We start from the raw sequence: 23,607 nt of genomic DNA, 5'->3' as shown, positions 1-23,607 counted from the left end.
AGTTTGTGTGTAAGTCCTTTATTTTTTGTTGTGGTTTATTTACATTGTGTGTTGTTTTGACAATACACAACCTTTAGTATTCAAATGACTGCATGCAAATCACTAAATGCTATGCAGAATTGACATTAGGCCATCTGATGTAGGCTACCATTGGCCTTTCTGTGATTTAATAAGTATGTTTCAACCACTGTTCTTTATCAGATACACCATTACCTGTTGCAATATATCTGTGCGTGCATTCATACATTACATCTGTTTATTTATACAGTTAACATTATTTGCTACCACATATAGCCTAAGCTGCTATTATTATTAGGACTCAACACACACTGGTGATATGCTGTGGGCTTTAATGAGCGTATCTCGGGTAGCCTATCCTACATCTAGGAAATAATTCTTGAACAAATTGCAGTCTACATGACAAACATTACCAGTACTGACTGAATATTAAATAGATTGTTTGCAAGTTATGGTTAGGTTATACTGGAATGAACATTGCGCTTTGATCTCATTAGCACGATATGATCACAGTGGTTATGTCTCGTCAAAATTCACTGATGAAGGAAGGTTCACTTTATCCCATAATAATCCACACTCGTTTCACTTAGGCTATAGCCTATAACTGAGGAGATAAACTTGAAACTGATCATGTAGTGGTGTTTTCTATAGCCTTCAACTTTTCCGTGTACCTGTTGTTCTTTGAACTCTTTAAAAATGTTGGGATATGTCTGCGAGGTGTGTAACCTACTTCCCTTTGAATGGCTTTGAAACATATTTTACAGACGGGCCTCAGTGTACCTAATGGCGTGCCTTTACTATACGCGAAATCTTAACGTTTTTTGCATGAGGGCATTGTGTGATACCTTTCTAGTATCGGTACACCGTGCAACACTTATATACTTTTTGCAGAATTTGGCTCATTATGACTTTTATTTCATAAAAACTCATACACACACTGCGAAATAAGTCATAACACTTGGATATACAGCTGACATATATGCCAAAGACAGACACTGAAACAAACATACACACATGCACCATTTGAATTACACTTCCAAATCAGCAGCAACACACGAATTGTGCTTTATGCAAAACACTGTGATCTTTACTATCTGTGTTGCATTTTTTTATATTGTCCTTTTGTGGATTTATTTGCTTTTGTAAAGCACATGGAATTGCCCCATGTATGAAATGCGCTGTATAAATAAACTTAACTTGCCTTGCCTTGCTTTGCCTTACCCAAGCATAATTTAGTGACATAGACGTGACGTAAAAGCAATGGAACGTGTTAACTAATGTAGCTGCGCCTAGAAAATGATGACTGACCACAGAACGTGACGAGAGCTTTGAGTTGGAGTGCAGCTTTTGGTAAGTATTCTGTGCCGACGACTTACAATAGAACGTAACGAGTGCTTTGAGTTGGTGTGAAACTTTTGGTAAGTATTCTGTGCCAACATGCCATTCTTGCTGTATTGTTTTTCTCACTTGAGAACTGTCAGGACATTTGCACACAGGCGTGAATGGGATCCGCTGACGGAGACGGACCGTGCAAGAGCACCATAACTATGGTTACTAGTCTAAGTCAGCCAACAGATAACAGACTAAACCAGTGGACAGGAAGGCCTAACAGCCAAGTCAAGTAGTGCTTTATTGTAACCATAGCAACATACATATAGTGGAGCCAGGGGTGCCATCACTTGTGTGAAAGTATTGCCAAATGTCTTGCCAAGCCCAATGTGTTGTATTTAATATATCAAAGACAATTAATTCGGAATTAGGAAGCCTACCTATTTTCTTTGTCATTGTGCATTGCAGAGCTGCCAACTCTCACGCATTTGATTAGTTTCACACGCCACACCCCCGATTTCTCACGCTGAAGTGTCAACCCGGTCGGTCAGATGCCTGAAAAATGAGTTTAGCCTATCTATAGATCTACCTGTTGAGCCACTGATCGCCTAGTTATGCTTTCAGAGACGGTAAGAGGGTTTAAGAGCACCCCCTGTATGTGGAATTTTCTACATTTTCTCTCATTTACGATGCTACTTCGGAAGCCATCCCAAGTCATTTGGGGCTAAATTATAATGTATTCTAATGTAAACTATTTGTCAGTAGGCCTACATACATTTTTGTAAATTGCTCAGTCATAGATTATCCCACTATCATGGTTCTTATATTGCAGGTTCCAGCCAATCCTACTTTCACATCACATTAATATATTTCTATTGGCATGCTTCCTAGTGACATTAATGCAAAAATATGAAGACACAAATATTGATATAAAGCCTGACATAAGCCATATGCAAACATTCACATCATACGTTCCCAGATATGGGTAGCCTACGTCCTGAAAAAGGAAGAGCATGTAGGCTAGATGGCCATTACATTTCTTAAATTCTTACAAAACACCCTTTAGGACGACACAGCATCAGATGAACGCAGGTTCAGGCCGAGGTCCTGGTAGTAGATCCCTTTGATACCAATGTTAATTAAACTACACCTGAGAACCACTGATGTACTTTTTTTTTACTGTACGGTAATAATGCTGAATGAGCCAAATAAAAAATTCCGCAGCAAAATTTTGGTTGGCCCCACCAAATCTCACTCCAAGGTTTATTTGAAATTATGAGACATTATAAATCTACAGTAAGTGTCACTCAGCAACCATAGGATAACAGAAAAATGTACAGTGGCTCTGTCTGTTATCTGTTGTGAGGGACAGAATTACCATAAGCTAACAAAGCAGGGCCCATATTTTGCTACCTGCAGAAGGTTACATTGCTACCTGCAGAAGGTTATCTCCTTACCGCTTGACACTACCCTGTATGGAGACATTCACGCTAACAATGGAGATGTTAAGAAAACTAGCTTTTAGTTAACAGAGATGCAGATCATCTCCCTAATTCATAATTTTTTACTCCAGAGAGACAAAATAAATGTTTTTCTGTTTTGTTTTTTAAAGCTGTCATCACCATAGGCTATTTGCTAGGATATTTACCGCTGTTAGACCTACAACTAGTCGCAATTTCTATTTATTTTTTTTGTGTAGTGGATTAGGCTAGCTCTTTTTTGTGGACAGTTACAGGAATCTTCATTCGTTGTTTTAAATATCGTTGCTTCTGGCCTATACCCATGAGTGGTTCAGTGTGTCAGTTTCACTTGCGCAGACCAGCGCATTTAATGGGCTCTCATGCACTACAGGCTACCCCCTAATTTTATGCCTATTTGATGACACTAAATTAAAAAGTAGATCTTGATCGTGCATTTATTACATATTACGTTTTTTATTATGCCCATAAATCCATCTGAAATACGTGATATGACCTCTAGTGTTCAACGTGAAGAATTACATCTATTTACAAAGAGGTTGGTTGGAGCATAGTGGTCTCCGGAATCCCCTGCAAATTCCAGAGACCGCTAAAAACCGGCAGGAGGAGCTTCGCAAGCACATCGGACCTCACAGAGATTCCCATAGAAATGGCTGGGTGACCTCACAGAGGTTCCCATAGAAATGGCAGGGTGACAGCGTCTTCATAATCATACACAAAACTGGGTGGAAACGAGGTGTCACCCCCTTTCTACCATTGGCAAGTACAGTGTATGTAGCCTATAATATGGCGAGACTGCCAGGTTGGGGCTTCAGTGTGGTCATGGTAAGATGGAATGACCAGCACTGTCTCATGTCAACCTGAAAGGATACTAAAACCCTGACTTGTTTAGTTAGAGTAGCTGGTGGACCTTTACTGTATGTGAAGCCATGATGTCTTGCCCTTGATGCGATCATTGTAAATAAAACTCTGTTACCATTTCCTGACTGGGTCTTCATTCATCTGTGGTATCAAAATTACCACCACAGGTGACCAGGGGTTTGTGTGTGTGTGATAATAAAAAGTTGTGGGTAAACTATAAAGTATGTGATCAAGCGGACCACACCATGGTCACTGGTAAGGTGGATCATGGCATATATGGATCCTGACCACATCATTGCACCAGGGGTATTGCAGGGTCTCCATCATAGGCCACACAATCACTATTCAATGAATCCAAACTCATAGTTCAACAGACTCCAGAAGTAATAATATAAAGATTATTCAATCACAATAAAGAGAGAACCAACATTGGATAAACTGCACTTTGTGCAGGAACATGTATTAACAATACAAAACTATAGACAATTGTAAAATGACATAAGCTTAATTTAGAATGGCTTAAGAACGATTAGCTATTTAGAAGTGGATAAACATGATCTAGAGGTGCATATGTACAATTTAAAGGTGCGTATACACCATTTCTGAAATTCAGCAGGTGCGTAAACAGAGTTTATGTGCGTTTAGCCTCTACTACAGTCCTGCAGGCGACTTCTGCAGGTCATGATAAGCAATACCCTGACATGTTGAGATATTGGTGATTCCACAACAAACTTTTTTTCCCCATTTTGTCAACAATTTAAACATTTATTTAATAAAAATGGCACATTTCAACAGTTGAATCATAATAATAGTGATATAGTCACATTACAAAATAATTTCCTCGAGGTTTCCTGCTCTGTTGCTCTTGGCCTCCAGCCCTGCCTCCATCTGTCATTTCTCTGTGGAGTCGACATCCTGCCTGTGTCCGTCATCGTCTTTTCCTCTCTGCAGATGTCCTGGCTGTGTCTCTGTCTCTGCTGACCCTGGCTTCCAAAGCCCAGGGGACATCCGCCCGTGTGTGTGTGTGTGTGTGTATGTGTGTGTGTGTGCGCATAATTCTGTGAGTGTGCATGTGTGTATGTGCAGTGCTTTTTATATTAATACACATATAAAATCAAATAAATAATTTACAATACACATTATAAAGTCATCCAAACAGCTATCAGGGCCCTTTAAATGGTGAAAACACACATAGGTCCAGAAGCACGTGACCTCTGCTCTATGCCATCTCCATGACAACGCCAACTTTGTGTGAGTGTGTTTGTATGTCATGTATGCATGTATATGTATGTAATTATATGCGTGTATGTGTAGGTGTGTGAGCATGTAAGTGTGTGTGTGTGTGAGAGAGAGTGTGTGTGTGTGTGTGTGTGTTCAGGTCTCATGTGTGTGTGTGTGTGTGTGTCTATCATCACGTGTTGACCTGGTTGGCTGCTGCCAGTAGGGAGGAGAACAGAGAGTCTGGCCGCTGCAACAGAACCTCTGGAGGATCCAGTTCTGCCACCTGACACAAGAGGACAGCACTGTTATAACACAGCTGATTACATGTTTATAACAAGAGGACAGCACTGTTATAACACAGCTGATTACATGTTTATAACAAGAGGACAGCACTGTTATAACACAGCTGATTACATGATTACACTGTCTTTAAAGGACTCCTGTAATACATCAGAGGGGTTCTCCCGTGCACATGAAATCTGCACGCGTGTTGTAAATTTGTTTCCGTCCTTTCTACCTGCTTTACATAGATATATACATACACTGCTTTCCTTTTTGCGACCTAATCACTTCAATGCATTATTGATGTTCTATAGAGAGGGTTTAGAGAGAGATAAGTGTTTAGCTGCGTCACAAAACAATAGGCTTTGTCAGTCTGCGATTGCACCCTCTGCTGTCCCTATAGTTACGCAAGTGGTGTGTGTGTGTGTGTGTACCTGTCCATTGTCCATGACGAGAATGCGGTCACTCTGTAAGACGGTGTTGATGCGGTGTGCGATGGTGAGGACGGTACAGTCCCTGAAGGCCTCCCGGATGGTCTGCTGCACCAGAGAGTCCGTCTCCGAGTCAATAGAGGCCGTGGCCTCATCCAGCAAGATGATCTGAGGAGGAAAACACTTTCAGTGTGTGTGTGTGTGTGTGCACGCACGCATGTGTGTGTGTGTGTGTGTGGTTTCTTGGTGTTTTAAGCCCCCAACGTTGTCTTCAAGGCAGCGCTGCCTGGAAGACGCTAGGGTTAGGGGTTAAGGTTAGGATTAGGTGCCTTTAAGTCAACGGTGGCAGGGCTGCCTAAAAGATGACGTTGGGGGCTTAAAACACCATTGTGTGTGTGTGTGTGTGTGTGTGTGTGTGTGTGTGTTCTTACTCTAGAGTTCCTCAGCAGTGCTCTGGCCATACACAGCAGCTGTCTCTCCCCCACTGAGAAGTTTTCTCCATTTTCCACCACCGGGGCCCCAAGACCCTCAGGGAGCTTTGTAATCTGTCACACACACACACACACACACACACACATACACACACACATAATAGTTTGGATAAAACATACCTACAGTCAGAATGGGATGCTATCATTGACAGTATAGTCATGGTGCGTCTTTGGATGGAGGTGCGTATTTGCTTTGCACGACAGTGTCCACTAAGCATACACATGTTTATTTTGACCATTTGTCCAACATAGTTGGAGGTGGTAGTGGTAAATGTGATCATAGTGTTCGTAATAGACGTGGTACAGACTGCAGAGGTAGTAAAGAATAGGGCTCTGAAGAACTACAGTCACCCAAGATAGGAACAGATTTATTAGCCTGCTTTGTGGTTATAGTTTACTAATTTTGTTTTACATTTGATTGTTTTCCTGTATTTACATAAGGTGCATAATACAAGGTGGTTGCCATCCTGTGATGTCATAATATGCAGATTAGATGAATAAATTGACCCCCTTCATAAACATTTGCTCATACTCAATGATTTTTACATTTACAGTAGGACTTCTCTGACCACTTTCAAGCCTTTTGAAATGTCTGTGACATCACCCAAAGGTTTTCTGAAGAGTGGGTATGAGGCTCGGAACATGTTAGCAAAGATCCTTGATTACTAGCTTTGCTTTAACCCTCTCTGATGTTAGTCTAGGTGACCTTTTTAGCCATGTAGCCTAGGTAACCTTGTTAGCCATGTTAGCCTAGTTAACCTTGTTAGTCATATTAGCATATTTCAGGCTACTGAATAGTGCAGCAAAACCACAACTGCCATCTTTAAGATGTAAAATGGGATTCTACAAACGTGTAGAAGGTGCTCAGGCTAGTACAGCACCCCTTTGGCCCCTTTTGCCCACAACTGTACAAACAGAAACTGAGGGCCGTTTCATAGTCTACACAAGCTGTTGTTATCACCAGCAGCAGGGAGGCGTACCGTGGGTTTCATGTAGGTCTTCTCCAGTGCCTGCCAGATCTCCTCATCGCTGTACTTATCAAACGGGTCCAGGTTATACCTGCCGGATACACCCACAGAGAAGCACACAAGCAGGGTAAGAGGAGAGAGGACAGATGGCAGTTTGTGTGTGTAGTAACAGCACTCACTGATGCACTTATTCTCTCTACCATTTTTGAATTGTCCTAAAATTGTTGAGAGAATTGCTTTAAAACGTAAACTGTTTACCATGTTGTTAGTCGCTTTGGTTAAAAATGTGTCAGCCAAATGTAATGTAATGTAATGTAATGCCATGTTCCATTTGTCCACCCGAGTTGGTCACAGAGTTGTTTGCAACAGAAAGTTGCAAAAGGAACGCCCCTGAAGTTCTATCCCGACTCCTCAGCTCGGTCGAACTCAGAATACCCCAAGTTCAAATTTCCAAGATGGCTGCGCCCATTAACAGTAAATGCGACCCGTAGATATCTGTTTCAGTTCTGTCCAATTTGTCTCACATTAAATCAGTCGTAGAAACAATAGTGTCCAACCCTTTATCTGTCGCCATGTTTAGATTAGATTAGATTAGATTAAAGCCAATGAAATGCAGTTGCTATGACGTTTGTGTAAAATACTATTTAATGCTTCATTACAAACTGCCATTGCTATATCTGGTAACAATAAATTGCTAACAGTCGAACAAATGTAGCATTTTGTTTTCACAACTTGTTGACAACTGGAACACAACCAGCTCAGGTTTTTACATAAACTAGGTAGCATACTAGCAAGCATGCAGTAGACTGAAAAGTTGTGGGTTCAATTCCCAACATCTACCGTTGTGCCCTTGAGCAAGGCACTTAAACTTGAATTTCCCCTTGAGGATCAATAACAACAACAAAGGCAGCAAAATAAAAGTGTGTGTGTGTGTGTGTGTGTGTGTGTCCTACCTGACTGTTCCTATGAACCTCCTCCTATAAAGAGCACTGGGTGTGGTATGACTGAAAGTTTATATGTATTTGTCTGAGTGTGTGTGTGTGTGTATGTGTGTGTGTGTGTCCTACCTGACTGTTCCTATGAAGAGCACTGGGTCCTGTGGGATGACGGACAGCTGACTCCTGAGGTCCTGCAGGCCGATGGAACTGGTGTTCACATCGTCTATCAACATAGTGCCCCCTGCTGGCTCAGACAGGCGGAACAACGCCACGCCCAGAGACGACTTGCCTACAAGAAAAAAACGCACACAAACACACACACACACACACACACACATAAGCACTTCACATCAGTATCACACACATAAACCACATCACACACATAACAGCAACAGCAGTGTGTGTGTGTGTGTGTGTGTATTTGTGAGTAGTCGTAAGTTAAGTTCTGTAAGTTAAGGTGTACCAGATCCAGTCCTTCCCACAATGCCAAGCTTCTCTTTTCCCTTGATGGTGAAGTGTAGACTATTGAGCACGATGGGTGTGTTGTCACGGTAACGCATGCTGTAGTCCTTGAAGGTGATGGAACCTTGTTGGGGCCAACCTTCCGGAATGTGAACCCCCTTCACCCGCCGAGGAGCCTCTGATTCACAACCCTACACACACAGATGCACACACACACAGAAATATATTAGTTATAGTGGCGTTACATTAGCTTCTGGCATGTTTAATGGTGTTTGTCCAAAACTAGAGCCACAGTGTCCAAACTGAATCAGATCCATTGTGTGAAAGAGTCCCTCTTTTCCCATTCAAAATACAACTGTGGCATATATCATTGCATAATATTCCAATACAGTGAATATGAAACATGTGGTGAGGCATCTTTGCCCTTATGATGTATCAGATGAGATTAGAGAGGGGTAAGGAGAGACAGAAAGAGAGATGAGAGAATGAAAAGATGCTCATGGATACACTGTGACCTACTGATGAAAGAGATGGGGGGGGGGTCATACCGTGATGTACTCCATCAGACGTTCAACGGAGGTGAATTTGGCCTCCAGTTCCGTAGACAACCTAACAACGTACTGCAACATTCCCGTGAGCTGAAAGAGAAAGATTGAGGGAGAGAGGTAGAGAGGGGGGAGAGGGAGAGAGAGGGGGGGGGGGGAGTCAGGCACAGCCAGGCAGCTACAGTACATGGGAGCTCACAGACATGCCCCCAGAGTGTAGCGCTGTAGCTGCGTTAGCTGCTGACTGTAGCAACTCGAGCTGGGTAAAACGGATTGTTTTCGAGGGTTTTTCGTACCGACAGTACCTCGGCCGGATTTCTCCTTTAAGCCCCTTTCCCACAATACCCTTGAACAGATAAAGCCCAAACTCCCAATAGAGAACTACCTCACTGCCCCAAACTCCCGATAGAGAACTACCCCACTGCCCCAAAATCCTGATAGAGAACTACCCCACTGCCCCAAAGTCCTGATAGAGAACTACCTCAAACTCCTGATAAAGAAGTACCCCACTGCCTTAACTCCTGAAAGAGAGCTACCCAGGGGCGTCACTAGACCTTATTCACTGGGGCACGCGCCTTAGTAAAAGTCTCCAGTGCCCCAGTACAACTCTAGCGCTGCTCTCACTGGAAATGGCATTCATGAGCGCATCTCCGTGCCTGCTTTAGTCATGACTCGAGCCTGTCACTTACCAGCCAATAAAAAAAAACAAGGGGAAAAAGAAAGGGGCCATAATAGCCAATCAGGAAATAGCACCTCTGTAGCTGGGTAAGATTGAACGCAACAACCAATGAAAATTGTTCACCTGATTCTTCCGAGTATTTCGTCCGCTGGAGCTCGACATATCACTTTGAGCACAAAGTAAGTCGTCCCCTGTTTTAATGTTAGTTACAACAAATTCACAACTTGTTTGACAGAAAAAAATGACAAGTTGATCGCTGTTAGAGAATGTTGCCCACATAATTAGCATCTGTTTTTCAATGATTAGCGTCGTAGCCTACATTTAGCAACAGTTTACCAGCTTGTGCTCTCTCCCTCACACAGACTCACACCATGCGTAGGCTGCATGCACACATGCGGACAATTAATAATGATTTATACGTATACTGGAGAGAGAGTCCTGTAAAAGTAGCCTACTGTTTGTGAAGCTGTCCTACTGTGAAACTAAACATAGCCTGATAAACTGTTCAGAGATGGACATCAGACAATTCTTCCTGAACAGAGGCAGAGGGAAAGGAACAGTGAGGAGAGATGAGGAGGACGAGGGAGGTATGATAATTGTCCATATTAAAGGTAACATTTATGCTGGTAGCCAGTGCTGTGATTTGATCAATGGTTTAATGGTAAACTTAAATAAGTTTGCTGCATTTGTAAATGTAGCCTATAATAATCTACACAGAATCAGAGTACACAGAATCAGACTCTGATTCTGTGTAGATTATTAGGCTACATTTGCAAATTATCACCAAAAGTCAGTATGAAGGCTTTAGTAGGCTATTTAAGCTACAACGAACTGCAGTATTGCCAGGATGACTAGGACCCTTGCCTGGGAGGGAAGTATATCTCAATTTTGACTAAAAATAAGCTTCTCTTGTGTATGAAAGCCTAATAAATTCATGCAGTGAGTATACAGTAGGCCATGTGTTTGGATGTTGCTGGATAGTGGCTGCTACAACAATTGAGGGAGAGAATGCTGGAAGAGGAGAAGGAGGAGGAGGAGGAGAAGAGAGGGGAGAAAGAGCACAGGCTGGGCAGTCCAGTACCAGGCAGGAGAAGGAGGACAGAGACAGGCAAGAAATGGATGAGGACATGATGGGGGCTAGACGTAAAGCCATTAATTCATATTGTGCGCACATTTAAATGTTTTTTTTCTATATTGGGAGTTGGGGGCCTGTGCCCCAGCAAAGCTTTAGGTCTAGAATCGCCCCTGGAGCTATCCCTCTACCCCTAATCTCTCAGTCAGATTGGACCAGAGCCAGTAGCTGTAATGTACAGCTTCAGATGGTAGTTAAATGTTTAGAGCTTTAGAGTGTTTGGATCAGTTCCACAGTGGTAAAACCAGTCTGGCAGGACACACCTCATGATTTACCAGAGGAGAGTGCTAAACCTGCTGACCTCCTTGGTGACCTGATTAGATTAGATTAGATTCAACTTTATTGTCATTTAGCAGAGTACAGGTACAGCACTGCTGATGTGGAGGGGGATGTGTGCCCTGCTCTTGGCTCTCCTGAAATCCACAATGATCTCCTTGGTCTTCTGGGTATTGAGTGCCAGGTTATTGTTTTTGCACCACATAGCTACAGTAGGTGCTGAATCTCATCTCTATATGCTGTTTCATCATCCTCTCTGATCAGGCCCACCACTGTGGTGTCATCTGCGAACTTGATTATGGCATTGGAGCCATAAACAGGGGTGCAGTCATGGGTGAAGAGGGAGTAGAGCAGAGGGCTCAACACACAGCCCTGCGGCACGCCAGTGTTCAGGGTGATGGTGGAGGAGGAGAGACTTCCTAATTTAACAGTCTGGGGTCTGTTAATAAGGAAGTCCATAATCCAGTTGCAGACTGTGCTGCTGATGCCAAGCTGGCCTAGCTTGGAGATCAGCTTGGATGGGATCACAGTGTTGAATGCTGAACTGAAGTCAATGAACAGCATTCTAACATATGTATTGGGACTGTCCAGATGGGTGAGTGCCAGATGGAGCGCTGTGGAGATGGCATCTTCTGTTGATCTGTTGCGTCGGTACGCAAATTGATACGGGTCCAGTGTAACAGGCAGAAATGATTTCAGCTGGGAGAGGACCAGCCTTTTAAAGCATTTCGCAATAATGGGTGTCAGTGTAACCGGGCGGAAGTCGTTCAGCTCTTTAGCTGTGGACTATTTAGGCACCGGAACAAAAGTGGCAGATTTAAAACTGTGGGGGACTGTTGAGTGGGCCAGAGACATGTTAAAGATGTTGGTGAAGACACCAGCCAACTGCTCCGAGCAGGCTCGCAACACACGTCCGGGGACTCCTTCCGAGCAGCTTTCCGAGCATTCACTCTGCCCAGGATGTCGCAGACCTCTGAGGTGGAAAATTGGAGTATGTCCTCATCCGCTGAGACAGCTGACTTAAAGGCTGCCTCCTTGTTTTCTCGGTCAAATTGAGCATAGAAGTGGTTTAGCTCGTCTGGGAGGGAAGGGAAGGGAATTCCTTTCCTCAGGTTGGATCTGGCTGAGCTGTAGGCCTCCTGGTCTCCCGACCTGAAGGCTGCATCCCTAGCCTTGAGGGGGAGGCAAACTTCTTTGTTCATCCAGGGTTTCTGGTTAGGGAATAGTTTCACTGTTTTATGTGTAGTCACTCCCTGTACACACTTGTTGATATAATCCAGGACAGAGTTGGTGTATGTGTGAATGTTTGTATGTTTGTATGTCTGCGTCTTCCATCCAGACCTTAACGGCTTGTTGGTTTCACACGTTTGATGACTGGGGTGTACTTAGGCACAACTGTAGGCTGTACTGATGGTGCATACCTCACCTGTATGGTGTAGTGATGGTGTACAGCTCACCTGTATGGTGTAGTGATGGTGTATAACTCACCTGTATGGTGTAGTGATGGTGTATTGCTCACCTGTATGGTGTAGGAGAGGGCCAGACCCTTCAAGGAGGGGCTGATGGTGTCTGGGCTGAGCACTACGAACAGCGCCACCGTCAGGGTGATTAAGGCAGACATGAAGTCCAGCCAGAAGGACAGCCACCGCGTGCCGCAATTAAACAGCAGGAAGTGGTTCGAGTTGGTGTCCACCATGTGTTTGAATCTATAACACAAACACACACACACACACACACCATTTTCTTCTGCACCACAAAACACCTTTTCCTATAGACAACAAGCATTTACATTTGGTGATTTAGCTGATTTATTTTATTTATCCTTTATTTTACCAGGTGAGTCCCATTGAGGTCTTACATCTCTTTTTTAAGGGAGCCCTGGGCTCGCAAAATTAAAAAAGTACTCTAAGAAAGGTATACAACAAAGACAAACAATGACAGGTCCAGACACAACAAACAATAGGTTAAATAACAAAAAGAGCTACATTTAACAACTATATAGACAATATAGACAAAAACTAAAAAGGGGAGAGGGTTATTGGTGAAACAGGTGCAGTGATATGACATTAGTGTCTTAAGTAAATGTTTAAAATGTCTGAGTGGTCTGAGTGGTTTCTTTTTGAAGGAGGTTCCAGCACCAAGGGGCAGAGTATAAAAGCCATCTTTCCCAGTTCTGAGCCATTTGTGGTATGGTAATGAGCAGGGTTTTATTGGAACGGAGACTATATTTACTGTGATTCCAAATGAATAGGCTAGAGATATATAATATAAGGATATAAGTCCACCACTGATAGCTTTATAGATAAAAATGTGCTAGTGAAACCATCTACAGAGGCCAAGAGAACTAAAACCAGCCATCTCGTAAAAAGACAGTCGTGATGCGTACATGCATTGGGATTTGTGACGAAGCGTAATGCACCATGATACACAGGGCCAGATGTACTAACGCTTTTGCGCCCACTTCAGGCGTATTTGTTTTGCAACGTGCGTGTAAAATCATTGCGAGGTATGTACAAACAGGCCGCAATCATGTAAAAGCGCAAACTGCCTGTCGTGGGAGCTGAAAGTGGCAGATTGCGCTTGTCATGTCATGCATATGCATTCATGGGAGGATCCAGGGGAAAGTGGGAGTTTAGCGTAAAAAGATGGGAGGGGAAGAGTAAAGAGCGCCTAATTATGTATTCCGCGGTATGTACAAAGACTGCTCCTGAAAGCGCACGTCTATTCTGCGCATAAATACTTCTGCCTTATAAAAGAAGGTGTTAATCCAAATTGCAGTTCAATGCGTCAATAAGAGAACCTTTCAAAGATCTCCCTGCTTGTTTACATCTTATCATGTATGGTATTATTTCATGATCGCTAAACGTTTGATTCTTTTTAATGTTGTCATCAGTTAACTTCATTCAACTGCGCTTGTATGTAGGCGCTGCCATTCAGTTGTGGACGTTCGTAAATTGCGTTTATGGGCGGAGAAAGGCAGAGAAAGGCACAGTTTACACTAAGGATTGAACGATTGATAAATAGGACGGAAAATTGGGTCTGACAGCGTTCGCAATCTGCGGTGTGTCCATGATGCTGATAACGATACGTTCGCAAATGTACGTACATCTGGCCCACAGAGTCACGTGCTATATAAGTATAGGGAAATTTGGTCTCTGCATTTATCCCAATCCGTGAAGTGAAACACACTCAGCACACAGTGAACACACAGTGAGGTGAAGCACACACTAATCCCGACGCAGTGAGCTGCCTGCTACAGCGGCGCTTGGGGAGCAGTGAGGGGTTAGGTGCCTTGCTCAAGGGCATTTCAGCCGTTCCTACTGGTCAGGGTTCGAACCGGCAACCCTCCAGTTTCAAGTTCGAAGCCCTAACCAGTAGGCCACGGCTGCCCCTCAAAGTGGTAGAGGTAGCATGCATATATATATAACATCCCCATAACCGAAAACTTGGCAGGAAAGTAGCATTAACCTGTTTTTTCTAGCCTTTAGGGTAAACAAGAGTTATTTCTAAAATAGAATCCAAGCTTCACTCTGAGCTTGTGCACCAATTTTTTGGAAGTAAGCTTTCCATCAATCCACAGACCTAGATATTTGTATGCTGAAACTTTGTCAATTCTCTTCCCATCTAATGTGGAGCAAGGGTGGGAGCAGTGCAATATAAAACGGCATCAACCGCATAAAGATGTATGTTGGCGCTCTCTACAGCAGTGGCAATGGTGTTGATGTAGATTGTGAAAAGAACTGGACCAAGGATTGATCCTTGAGGGACACCTTTATTATCCTCTAAGGAATCTGACCTATGACCATCAGCCAAAACAGTTTGAGTTCTGTTGGTGAGGTAGTTCTTAAACCAACTAACAGCATTGGAGCTCAAGCCAATGTCCAGAAGTCTCTGAGAGAGAATAGTGTGATCAACTGTGTCAAAGGCCTTAGACAAGTCAATGAACAGGGCAGCAGAGCTCATCTTTCTTGTTCAGAGCATTAGAAATGTCATTTAACACTAGCCTGGCGGGCCATCCTATATCATTGAAATGTATAGTCTGGAATCGAACCATTCACCTCGCTTAATCCAAGGGGCGGGCAGAGAATTGTCTTTCAAACTGCCTAGGCATGCAATAGGCCAGCGCTACGACCATATCCGTATCCGGTCGGCAAAACGGCAAATACATCCTTCTTCGAAAGGAATGACTTAAGTGCATTGTGTTGCTTAACTTTAAAAAAAAAAAAAGTCCAAAGTTGACGCCAACGCCGATTCAAACAACCGCTCTTCGTTCGCCATAGCCACCTTCCTTGTTGTTCACCGTCGCAGGACTGTCTAAGCCCGCCTTAAGACTCTCTAACAAAATAGAGCGCTGTGATTGGATGACGTCCACGGCGTCAGCCAATAGAAATCCCTATGGTTTGATACTAGACGTACAGGCTGAGCAAATTAATTTGCCGCTGCTAGGGTGCGTCTAGATTTCTAGGCTAATTTAACATCAGAGTGGCTGCAGTAATCAGTGTTTCCTCTAGGATTTTTTTAAGCAGTGGGGGCAGGCCCCACAACAACCCCCCCCCCCCCCCCCCCCCCACGACACATACATAAAAAAATATTTTTTTATAGCCTATAATTTAGTATGAAAAGTATTTCTTTTAAAATATGAATTGCTTAAAAATACTGCTATTTTATGCTGTTTAACAAATGTATAAATTGTGCACTGTCGCTTTAATTCACGTTTATTTCTCAATGATCTTCTGCCTGCTCCGCTATAGCTAGTGCTGTACCTAAGGCTGGGCCCTCTCACAGTTTTTAAATGGTCAGTAGTGGTGGGAACTACTGTTGCCTTCATGATTTCCTTTTAAAAGTTTCTTATAAGAAGGATATATCAATTATCAACAATGACAAGCCAGCTGGAACCTGCGGCTCTCTCTCCCTCTCGTGAGTGCAGACGCTTTCCCAATTAAATGGATCACATAATGTTCACGTTAGATCTGCTGCAAAGGAGTTAACTTAGTTTAGTATGATGTTATCTCGATTTAACATGATGTTTTGACATTGACATTGCAAACGTTCTCTAAGGAGAGTGAAAAGCAGTTTGCAGTAAGGCTAACCAACATCGTCTCTATCGCAGGAAAAAAATAGCGAGCAGCCTGATAACCAAATGAAATGCTCGGCGGGCCGGATGAAAATGCTCGGCGGGCCGCAGTTTGCCCACCCCTGGCCTAGGCTAAGCATTCTGTAGCCTAATTCGTTAGAAAATGTATAAAATGGTTGCACTTCTTTTTGCTAATTTTAACATTTAGCAACAAGGGTAACAAACGTTTAGGTCGTGCGGCCTTTGTGCGTCTGTGTAGCCCAAATTATTAAAAAACAAACTTTTCCGTGTCATACAACACAACTATTTATTTTAACATCATTACATCTATTACTACATCTATAGACTATTTCCAATTTGTATTATATTAGTGACTCACTTTATCGTTTTAATGTTTCCAGATGTTTGATATCAGGACGTGAGCTGTCAGAACGTTGAACATTGAACGTTGTCTTATTAAAACGGACCCACCGCGGTGACGTTTTTGGTGGAGGTGTTGTTTAATAGTGACTCAGAAGAAAGCAAACGTTTGGACAATAAGCACATCCACACACTATGTGGAGGTAAACTGGACAGCCCCAAACCTCTGAATAGTTCTGCTTGTTGTTAAATTGCAATGTTAGCGGCTGCCAACGGGGGGGTGCATAATGTCGGCAGGATAATTTAAAAGGCAACTGCGACTATTGTGCGTCTGTCCCATTTCTGATACCGTGGGGGAAGAAATTTAAACCGTGGCGGGCCGCCACTACCAAATCAACATAGAGGAAACACTGGTAATAGTGATATGCTGGTCCTAGAGCTGGCCCAAAAGCCCGTGGGGTGCTTTTGCAAAAAGTCTTTAACCTGAGAATTAACTAAGGACTCCAAGATCTTAGCAAGTACCGGTACAGACAGTTTTGAAATTGTCAAGAGTAGAGGGATCTCCTCCCTTAAGAGGGGCAACACATAAGCTGACTTCCAAATGTCTGGAAGAGAGAGATACATTAAACATGTATGTTAAAGGTTTTGCTATAGTATCTGCTGCCAGTTTCAAAAGAGAGTTATCAAGACTGTCAGGGCCAGCTGATTTCCTAGGATCAATTTCCCTTAAAAAAGAAAAGGGGATGCATTCAAAGTCAAACCTTATCTGTCCAGAGGGGCAGATAAACCAGAGAAGCAGTTATTAGGTGGAGAGACATATGGATAGGAAGCTTTGTCAGGATGGATTTGCTGAGCATCCTGTACAATATGTTGGGTGAGGGCAGTGTCAGTAACAGGGCATATTAGAGATTTAATAATTTTCCATGCTTTCAAGGGGTTATTCAGATTACTAGAAACTGACTGGAGGAAGAAGTCAGATTTACATTTTCTCATGCGATGAGTACTGATACATTTGTTTCTGAGGTAACTGAAGTCAGTCCAGTCAGACTGAGAGTTGAAATTCCTTGCTAAGGCTCATGTGACATTTCTCTCATAAATCAGAGAAGCCAGTTAAGGGTAAAACCATGAGTTTTCCCGCCCCTTAATACTGAAGCGTCTAAGGGGGGCATGTTTATTAGTGACAGAAAGAAAAATTTAATGAAAGTAGTTCCAGGCAGTGTTAATGTCCGGGAATAAGACTAATTCTAGAGAAGTCACAGTTGTGTAAATCTGTAGAAAGGCCTGTTCTACAAACCTTCTAAAGTTACAAGGCTCGAGTTTAGGAAGCCAGGTGTCCCTGACACAACCTATTGTACAATGGTCACTGATGTCATTTGAGAATACACATACAGCTGGATATATCTGTGGTGTATTGGTGAGTGTTAGGTCTATTAGGGTCAGCTTATCTGGGAGTTTAGTATTAGGACAGATATGGTAAGATTTAATTCAATACACATACGCTTCAAGGAGTCAGAATTTGCAGAGAGCCAATCCTAGTTTAAATCTCTTAGAAGCATAACTTCACGCTCATTGAACTTGGCTCTAAGAGATTAGGAAGGGAGAATGATTTTGTTACTCTGCAGCTAACCTGGTTTTAACATAAATGGCAATACCACCATCCTTGCTTGGAAGGTCACTGTGGAACATGTTATAGCCATTCATTTGAATAGAAGAATCCAAAACAGATTTGTTCAACCAGGTCTTCCATAATACTAAGATATTAGGGTCTGAGGTAGAGACCTAAACCCTGACTAGATCCATTTGTGGAACAAGACTTCTGACATTCATATGAAGTGTCTAAGGGGGGCATGTTTATTAGTGACAGAAAGAAAAATATGAAGCAAACCAAGGCCATTGTGCCCTTTGAAGTCAGATGGGGTAGATACATTGATACAAGGAGATGTAGGCCCCAGATTTGGATACACATTACCGGACATCAAAAGAAGTAAGATTATTAAAGAGCTAATGATGATGATGTGTGTGTGTGTGTGTGTGTGTGTGATTTCTTACTGCTCGATGTACTGCTCTCTCTTGTCATAGGCGTGTATAGTACTGAGGCCCTGGATGACTGAGGTAGTGAGAGAGATCCATGGTGAGCGGCTCACATTCTCCAAACGCTTCATCTCACGGATGCTCCGCTGGAACATACTGACAAACACACACACAGTGTTTACGAACACAAGTTTACTAAGGGGCAGTTGTACTAACACATTTGCACCTATCCCCTTGCAATATGCGCCTAAAGACATGACATGGTATGTACAAATAGACAACACTTTGGTAAAGACGCATGCCTGTCACATGAGCATAGAGGTTTCCCACTCATGGACATGCTTTTATGGGAAGACTGAGCGACAAGTGGGTGTGCCTTGCAAAACCACAGGAGGTGATACGTAAAGGCACACTTATTTCTTGTTCCATTGTGTGTATGAAAACTGTGAGTGACAGCCATGTCTGTTTTGGGGTGAAAACGTTCTGCATTTTAAAAGCAGGTCTAATCCAGATTGTGTTTAAATGAGTGAAAGGATACTTAAAGTAAAATACACGCAGGATGACAAGGTACTGCATGCACTTTCTGAAAACTGGCCAAGTGGTCATTTACAGGACTTGGACCGCTGGACTGCTGTGGCAAGCAGTAGTGTTAATATTAGTGAGAGAAAAACAGACGGTACTCCGTCAGTACACAACATGACTTGGGCTTACAACAGATTACTGTAATTCTCACATAAATACACAGACACACACAGACAGTAGGCAAGTAGGTAGACACTAACTAGAGAATGAGAGCGAAGACTAGTCCGAGCACTGACACAGCGATGAGCATGAGGGGGAAGACAGCAGAGATGGTCAAGATGGTGAAGGTGACTATGAGACAGAACTGCAGGAAGCTCTCCATGTTGAAGGGCAGGGCCGTGTCCAGCTCATCCTGGTCCTTGGAGAACCGGTTCACCATGCGGCCTGTGGGCGTCGTGTCAAAGAAGCTCATCGGACTGAACAGGATCTGCAGAAGACATGGGGGTTAGGCCCTGTGTGTGTGTGTGTGTGTAAGTGTGTTTGTGTTTGAGTGTGTTTGTGTGTGTGTGTCTTACCTTGTGGAACATGGTGTCATGGAGTTTGGAGGAGGCTCGTAGCGTTATCTGGGTGAAGAAGTAACCTTTGATGAGGCTGAATATTACCATGGCAACCACACAGAGGCCGTAGACGATCTGGTAAAACTGGAGGTTGGGGTTCAGGGAGACATCTACTGCCGAGCCACTCTCAATACTAGCGTTTGTCCAGTTCTGCAACACAAAACAGTAAGACAAACCTAACCAGCCACTCCTAGATAGATAGATAGATAGATAGATAGATAGATAGATAGATAGATAGATAGATAGATAGATAGATAGATAGATAGGTAGGTAGGTAGGTAGATAGATATAGCTTTATTGGGTTCCAGCTTTAGGAGCTTCTCAGCTTTTGTCATAAGAAGTGCAAAGTTCTCTGTCTCCGTTTCTCACTTTTGTGTCCAGACACCTCACCATATGTATCTAATATACTGTATTGAGGGCTGATGCTAGAGACAGGGGTCAGAGGGGTCAAAGGGATATAACAGGTCATCTGCATACAGCAAAACCCTTTGTTCTTGATCCTGCCTAAGACTCCCAGTCAGTTGCGTCGTCTGGGGTAGCATCAGTGCTAAGGGCTACATTTGCATTAGCAGACAAAAACCATCACACTGGCTAGTGGTTTGGAGCAGCGGTGTAGGGTTGAGCACCGAAATACGGTTCTAATATGGCACCGGTGCCGACGCAAACGGTAGTAACGACACCGGATAACAACGTGGATTTCAGTGCCTCATTTCGGTGCCTTAAATCTGCCGTTTTTTTTTTTTTTTTTTAATACGAGGCATCACTGTACGTCATGCGCCATCTCTAACGTCTTGCTCTGATAGCAACACATCCAGATACAGTTAGCTAACATTAACACTAGATGTATACGTTTAAAGCAGAGGGGTGCACCACATAGGCTAGTGGACAGTATTTGACAGCTTGTGTGAGCCCATGCCAAGTAGCTTACTTTAAAGCAATATCCCGAGCTCCTGTCAAAATCTAGCAGTAGGCCTAACTACACACAAGCAAAAGGCTATGAAACAACATCAACAGTATACTTTACACAATAACCTTGCTAATGCACTAACTGGCATTTATTTGAAATGTTATCAGCAAAGTTGTAAGTGAAAACTTTATTTCAGAGTGTGTTACAAACAACATGATGACATGAATTTAAAAAGCAACTGGAGGCCGAGGCCAGTGTTTATGCATAGGTTAACTTAATAAATGGACATGAATGTGTTAGTTATTTGGCCCCTGTTTTTTCTACTTGTGACTTTATGGCTTCTTGGCCACAAGTCAATTAGGCCTATCGTTGAGCTAATTTGCATATTCAAAATGTATTTCTCCAAGAAACTTGTAAAACAAAAATGTTACTTTTCATGTATACTTTCACTGTGTGAAAAAAGGGCTACTAGCGCTGGAAATCTAAACACTTCAACACCGGCACATGTAACATGTTTAAAACTATTGCGTGTTATGGGGGAAGACATCACATTTCTTCAAGCATTTGGGAACACACTGAATGAACTTGAAAGCAGAGTTTCTCAATGTTAGATTAGGTTGCTTGCAAATGCGTTGCCATTACCTGGCAGTTCCATGGCAAGCGGTTTTAACATACCTTATGGCAAGCCGCCTACACTGGATAAACTTGAAAGCAGAGCTTAGCATTGTGTGTGCATCCATGGCAAGCTGTTTTAAGCAATGAGATATTGGTAGTAAATTGAATGTAACAGTTCAATTTCACATTCAAATTTGTCTTATCAATAAAAAAAGCAATTCATGCTTTAGCCATTTTATTGTAAAAACAACGTAAATACCAGTTCAGGCACTGGCACCGTTTTAAAAGTATTGATTAGGCACCGGTATCAGATAAAACCCAAACGATACCCAACCCTACTCTTCTGTGATAATGCCAGTGTTTTCTGTTAGCCATCTCTCTGGGAAATATCTAGACACATTCTTGATCCACCATTAATCCCAGAGGTTCACTAGCTAGCTTATCTCCTACCTGAAAATGGCCCAACAACTCTCTGTGTGAGTTTGTGTGTGTGTGTGTGTGTGTGTGTGTGTGTGTGTGTGTGTGTTTTACCCCTGATCCTTGTTCCAGCCAGTAGCTTAGCCACCAGTTGCTGAAGGCCGTCGTCCCCACCAACAGAACAAAACTCAACATGATGAAGAAGAGAAGGACATAACCTGGAAACACACACACACACACACACACACACACACACACACACACACACACACACATACATATATATATTTGGATCCAAAAGTCAAGCAAAGAAAGCTTGATCTAAATACTTTGGGACGACTCATTGATAAGGTGACAGGTCACATATAGGTCCTTACATTTTTTACCCTAATTTTGCACAACCCCAAGTTGGTGAATGATATCTAACAGTGGTTGATTTTTCAACACACACACACACACACACACACACACACACACACACACACACACACACACACACACACACACACACACACACACACACAATGAAAAGTAACAAGAGATAACCTGAAGGTCACAATGACTAATAAAAGCATGCATACCTATGCATGCAAAGCTGTGTGTGTGTGTGTGTGTGTGTGACTAACCTCCTGCAGCTTTGCAGTACTGGTGGTATGTCCGCCATGTAACTGATCCCTCCTGAGAGGCTTCCTGTTGGACCAGCTGGTTATCTGAATCTGCTCTCTCACACACACACACACACACACACACGCACATAGACAAACATGCACATGTTCTTACATTGCTTTCACTGAGTAGACGTGTGATATTAAATATTAAAGGGGCATCTTCCACTCTACCTGTCTTGTCAGGTGTTTGTGCTGCCTCTTCTCCTTTCTTCAGTTCATCTGACATGTCAAAGGCTGAGGGAGAGATGAAAAGATGAGAGAGGCTGTAATCTAAACTACAGATAGCTCTGGGCCTCTGTATTCCAGACCAAAGACCAAAGACAGAGACAGTTTTGTAAGACTAAATACCTTGTGGACCAGCTGCTAGCATTGCAGATCTACTGATGAAGGTGCATAACTAACTAACTACTGCCAGAGTTCTGAAGCAGTGGGGCGGCAGTGGAACGTGGGGCGTACCGGCATTGATGACTCCGTTGTTTGCATTTTTATCTGCAGGTGATTTTGGAACCTCAGTTGGCTGAAGATCAGCTGGGGGCTCCGTACGTTCCTCCTGTACAGAACATAAGCACCAATCAGAACTCACAGACTCCGTACGTTCCTCCTTTACAGAACATAAGCACCAATCAGAACTCACAGACGCAGACGCAAACGCAGACGTCAAGGATTTGCACCAATCAGAAAAAACACAGATGTAGGAAGCCACTTAAGGTGTGTTCAGTGTTTCAACCAGCAGGAAGAGGGAAACTGAGAATGTTCTATCCAGAGTGAAAGTGTTCTATCCAGAGTGAGAGTGTTCTATCCAGAGTGGGAATGTTCTATCCAGAGTGAGAGTGTTCGTCGGTACACGATCTGTGCTGCCTGCACAATCCGATATGCACATAATTACGTAGTAGAAAACGTGACGGTTTCCCTACACTATTTTGCCTTGAAACACACTCCGTGTACTACACCTTGGCGGCATTGTTATTTTTGTGACAGGTAGTGTGGGGATGTTGTGATGTTTTTAAATGTAGCTTACGCTATGCATAAGCCTACGAGGTGTTTACGTGGTTGCCAATCCTTGAGTTGTTACATGAACATACACCATTTTGGTTACATGTGGAATGAAGTCTGAGTCTTTCTGTCACTGTAAACGTTCACACTCCCCTTTGCGATTAATTGCTATATGGTGTTAGGCCTACTACACCGTAGGTACCAGAGCGCTGGGAATGAATGAAACTTCCACGGTGCAAAGGTGCGCAAGCGTGGAACAGATTGTGCAGTGTCGTAAATCGTCGTAAAACAA

General features: G+C 43.0%; 1 protein-coding gene across 1 annotated transcript in view; it reads right to left on the bottom strand.

Moving 5' to 3' along the window:
• Nucleotides 1-4,535: 4,535 nt before the first annotated feature.
• The window catches only part of LOC143133091 (ATP-binding cassette sub-family C member 12-like), a 27,659-nt gene continuing 8,587 nt past the window's right edge, over nt 4,536-23,607 (bottom strand). Inside the window, exons 15-29 of the mRNA XM_076292881.1 lie at nt 22,779-22,872; nt 22,494-22,556; nt 22,281-22,370; nt 21,769-21,872; nt 19,674-19,865; nt 19,359-19,585; nt 18,595-18,732; nt 12,631-12,817; nt 9,028-9,117; nt 8,481-8,670; nt 8,147-8,306; nt 7,092-7,170; nt 6,052-6,165; nt 5,624-5,788; nt 4,536-5,190 (exon numbers count right to left, since the gene is read on the bottom strand). Of these exons, the coding sequence (XP_076148996.1) occupies nt 5,098-5,190; nt 5,624-5,788; nt 6,052-6,165; nt 7,092-7,170; nt 8,147-8,306; nt 8,481-8,670; nt 9,028-9,117; nt 12,631-12,817; nt 18,595-18,732; nt 19,359-19,585; nt 19,674-19,865; nt 21,769-21,872; nt 22,281-22,370; nt 22,494-22,556; nt 22,779-22,872 (1,986 nt within the window). The 3' untranslated portion in view covers nt 4,536-5,097. The remainder of the gene's footprint in view (nt 5,191-5,623; nt 5,789-6,051; nt 6,166-7,091; nt 7,171-8,146; nt 8,307-8,480; nt 8,671-9,027; nt 9,118-12,630; nt 12,818-18,594; nt 18,733-19,358; nt 19,586-19,673; nt 19,866-21,768; nt 21,873-22,280; nt 22,371-22,493; nt 22,557-22,778; nt 22,873-23,607) is intronic.

The sequence above is a fragment of the Alosa pseudoharengus genome, unplaced genomic scaffold (genome assembly GCF_046254945.1).
Source record: "Alosa pseudoharengus isolate Yale_2024_CS ecotype anadromous, Long Island Sound unplaced genomic scaffold, YU_APseudo_1.1 YU_APseudo_1.1_scf_19, whole genome shotgun sequence".
In the NCBI taxonomy this organism is placed as follows: domain Eukaryota; kingdom Metazoa; phylum Chordata; class Actinopteri; order Clupeiformes; family Clupeidae; genus Alosa; species Alosa pseudoharengus.
Note: the sequence above shows the minus strand (reverse complement) of the source record. Positions and strands in the feature narration are given on the sequence as shown.